Source organism: Oratosquilla oratoria, chromosome 28 (assembly GCF_046742065.1).
Source record: "Oratosquilla oratoria isolate Oo_2021 chromosome 28, ASM4674206v1, whole genome shotgun sequence".
Lineage (NCBI taxonomy): Eukaryota > Metazoa > Arthropoda > Malacostraca > Stomatopoda > Squillidae > Oratosquilla > Oratosquilla oratoria.
This window is the reverse complement of record NC_134804.1, coordinates 11,230,287-11,232,786: the sequence shown is the minus strand read 5'-3', so window position 1 is coordinate 11,232,786 and position 2,500 is coordinate 11,230,287. Positions and strand designations below refer to the sequence as shown.

The following is a 2,500-nucleotide window of genomic DNA, read 5'->3' as shown; positions in this document are numbered from 1 at the left end:
CAGCTGTCATCAGCAGCGAGCTGCTGAGACTACAGGTAGACATAGCAGCTTTACAAGAGACTCGCATTGCCGACAGCGGAACCCTCAAGGAGAAGGAATTCACTTTCTTCTGGCATGGGAAGAGTGCAGAGGATCGAAGTGAGCATGGAGTTGGATTCGCTGTCAGGAACACTTTGCTGAGTATGGTCGAACCAGGAGACAAGGGATCTGAACGCCTGATGACACTCCGCCTCCACACCTCCGAAGGTCCTGTAACTCTCGTCAGCGCATACGCTCCCACTCTGACATCCACAGCAGAAGCAAAGGACGAGTTTTACATCAACATCAGCAACATCGTGAAGAACATACCCCCCAAGGAACATGTCATCATCCTGGGAGACTTCAACGCTCGAGTGGGTGCCGACCATGACTCCTGGCCTTCCTGTCTTGGACATTTTGGAATTGGCAAGATCAACGAGAACGGGCAGCGCCTGCTGGAGTTTTGCTCCTACAACAGTCTCTGCGTGACCAACTCCTTCTTCCAGACCAAGCCTCAACACAGGGTGTCATGGTGTCACCCTCGCTCAAAGCACTGGCATCAGCTGGACTTGATCCTGATCCGTCGTAGCAATATTAAGCTCGTGCAGATTACCCGCACTTACCACAGCGCAGACTGCGACACCGACCACTCCCTCGTCTGCTGCAAGATCAGGTTACAACCTAAGAAGCTTCACAAGTCTAAGCAGAAAGGCAAACCTCGCATGAACACCATGGGTATGCATCTCCCTGAGAAAGTCGAAGAGTTCGCCAAGTCCCTTCAAAAAGCTCTGTCCGTCGAACACCAGCACTGCTCTGCAGCTGAGAAGTGGGACCACCTCCGCGATACCATTCAGAAAACAGCCCTTGCAACCTTTGGGAAGAAAACCTCCAAGAACAACGACTGGTTTGACGCTAAGTTCAGTGAGATGTCCCCTGTTATTGATGCAAAGCGTGCTGCCCTTGCTGAATACAAGCGCTCTCCCAACGAGAAAACATTGCAAGCACTCAGAGCAGTAAGAAGCAAAGTGCAACAAACTGCAAGACGTTGTGCAAATGAATACTGGCAACAGCTCAGCGATTCCATTCAGTTTGCAGCTGTTTCGGGTAACATCAGAGGAATGTATGAAGGCATCAAGACAGCTCTAGGCCCACCACAGAGCAAAACAGCCCCCCTCAAGACTACCAGTGGGGAAGTGATCACCGACAAGGGCAAGCAGATGGACAGATGGGTGGAGCACTACTCTGAGCTCTACTCCAGAGAGAACACCGTTGCCCCCTCAGCCCTGGATGCCATTGAGCCCCTGGCTATCATGGAAGAACTAGATGCTGAACCAACCATTGCGGAACTCTACAAAGCAATCGACAGCCTAGCAAGCGGCAAAGCACCTGGCAATGATGGTATTCCCCCTGATCTCATCAAGTGCTGTAAAAACACTCTACTGCAGCCCCTCCATGACGCCCTATGCCAGTGTTGGAAAGAGGGAGCCGTGCCGCAAGACATGAGAGATGCCAAGATTGTCACCCTCTACAAGAATAAGGGTGAAAGGAGTGATTGTAACAACTACAGAGGCATCTCGCTCTTGAGTATTGTTGGGAAACTCTACGCCCGCGTCGTGCTTGTGCGTCTCCAGAAACTCGCTGGGCGCGTCTACCCTGAGTCTCAGTGTGGCTTCCGAACAGAACGGTCCACAGTGGACATGATATTCTCCCTTCGTCAACTTCAGGAGAAATGCAGGGAACAACGCAAGCCCCTCTACATAGCCTTTATAGATCTGACCAAGGCCTTTGACCTGGTCAGCAGGGAAGGGCTGTTCGACATCCTTCCAAAGATCGGTTGCCCTCCAAAACTCCACAGTCTCATTAGATCCTTTCACGATGACATGAAGGCAACGATCCAGTATGAAGGCAACATGTCCAACCCCTTTGACATCAAGAGTGGAGTCAAGCAAGGATGTGTACTGGCTCCAACCCTCTTCGGCATCTTCTTTGCTATGCTCTTAAAGCATGCTTTTGGAACATCAACAGAAGGAGTGTACCTTCGCACAAGATCTGACGGTCGACTTTTCAACCTGGCTCGACTGAAAGCAAAAAGCAAAGTGACTGAGATAACCATCAGAGACATGCTTTTTGCTGATGATGCCGCTGTCACCTCCCACAATGAGCAAGAACTCCAGCGCCTCATGGACAGGTTTTCCCAGGCCAGCAAAGACTTCGGAATGACCATCAGCCTAAAAAAGACCAATGTGCTGAGTCAGGATGTGGGACACTCCACCAGCTATCTATATCGACGACTACCAACTCGAAGTCGTACACCAGTTCACATACCTGGGATCCACCATCAGCGACAACCTGTCCCTTGACGCCGAGATCAACAAGCGCATCGGCAAGGCTGCTACGACCCTAGGACGCCTCACCACCAGCGTCTGGGAGAACCAGAAGCTGACAACGTCAACTAAGATGGCAGTGTACAACGCGTGCATTG

At 51.3% G+C, this 2,500-nt stretch overlaps 1 protein-coding gene across 1 annotated transcript in view; it reads left to right on the top strand.

The window, feature by feature from the left end:
* Positions 1–2,500, top strand: part of LOC143040440 (uncharacterized) — a 31,021-nt gene that overhangs the window by 52 nt on the left and 28,469 nt on the right. Inside the window, exons 1-3 of the mRNA XM_076211533.1 lie at positions 1–335; positions 450–1,062; positions 1,300–1,572. The exon at positions 1–335 is cut by the window's left edge and continues 52 nt beyond it. Coding sequence (XP_076067648.1) covers positions 1–335; positions 450–1,062; positions 1,300–1,572 — 1,221 coding nt within the window. The remainder of the gene's footprint in view (positions 336–449; positions 1,063–1,299; positions 1,573–2,500) is intronic.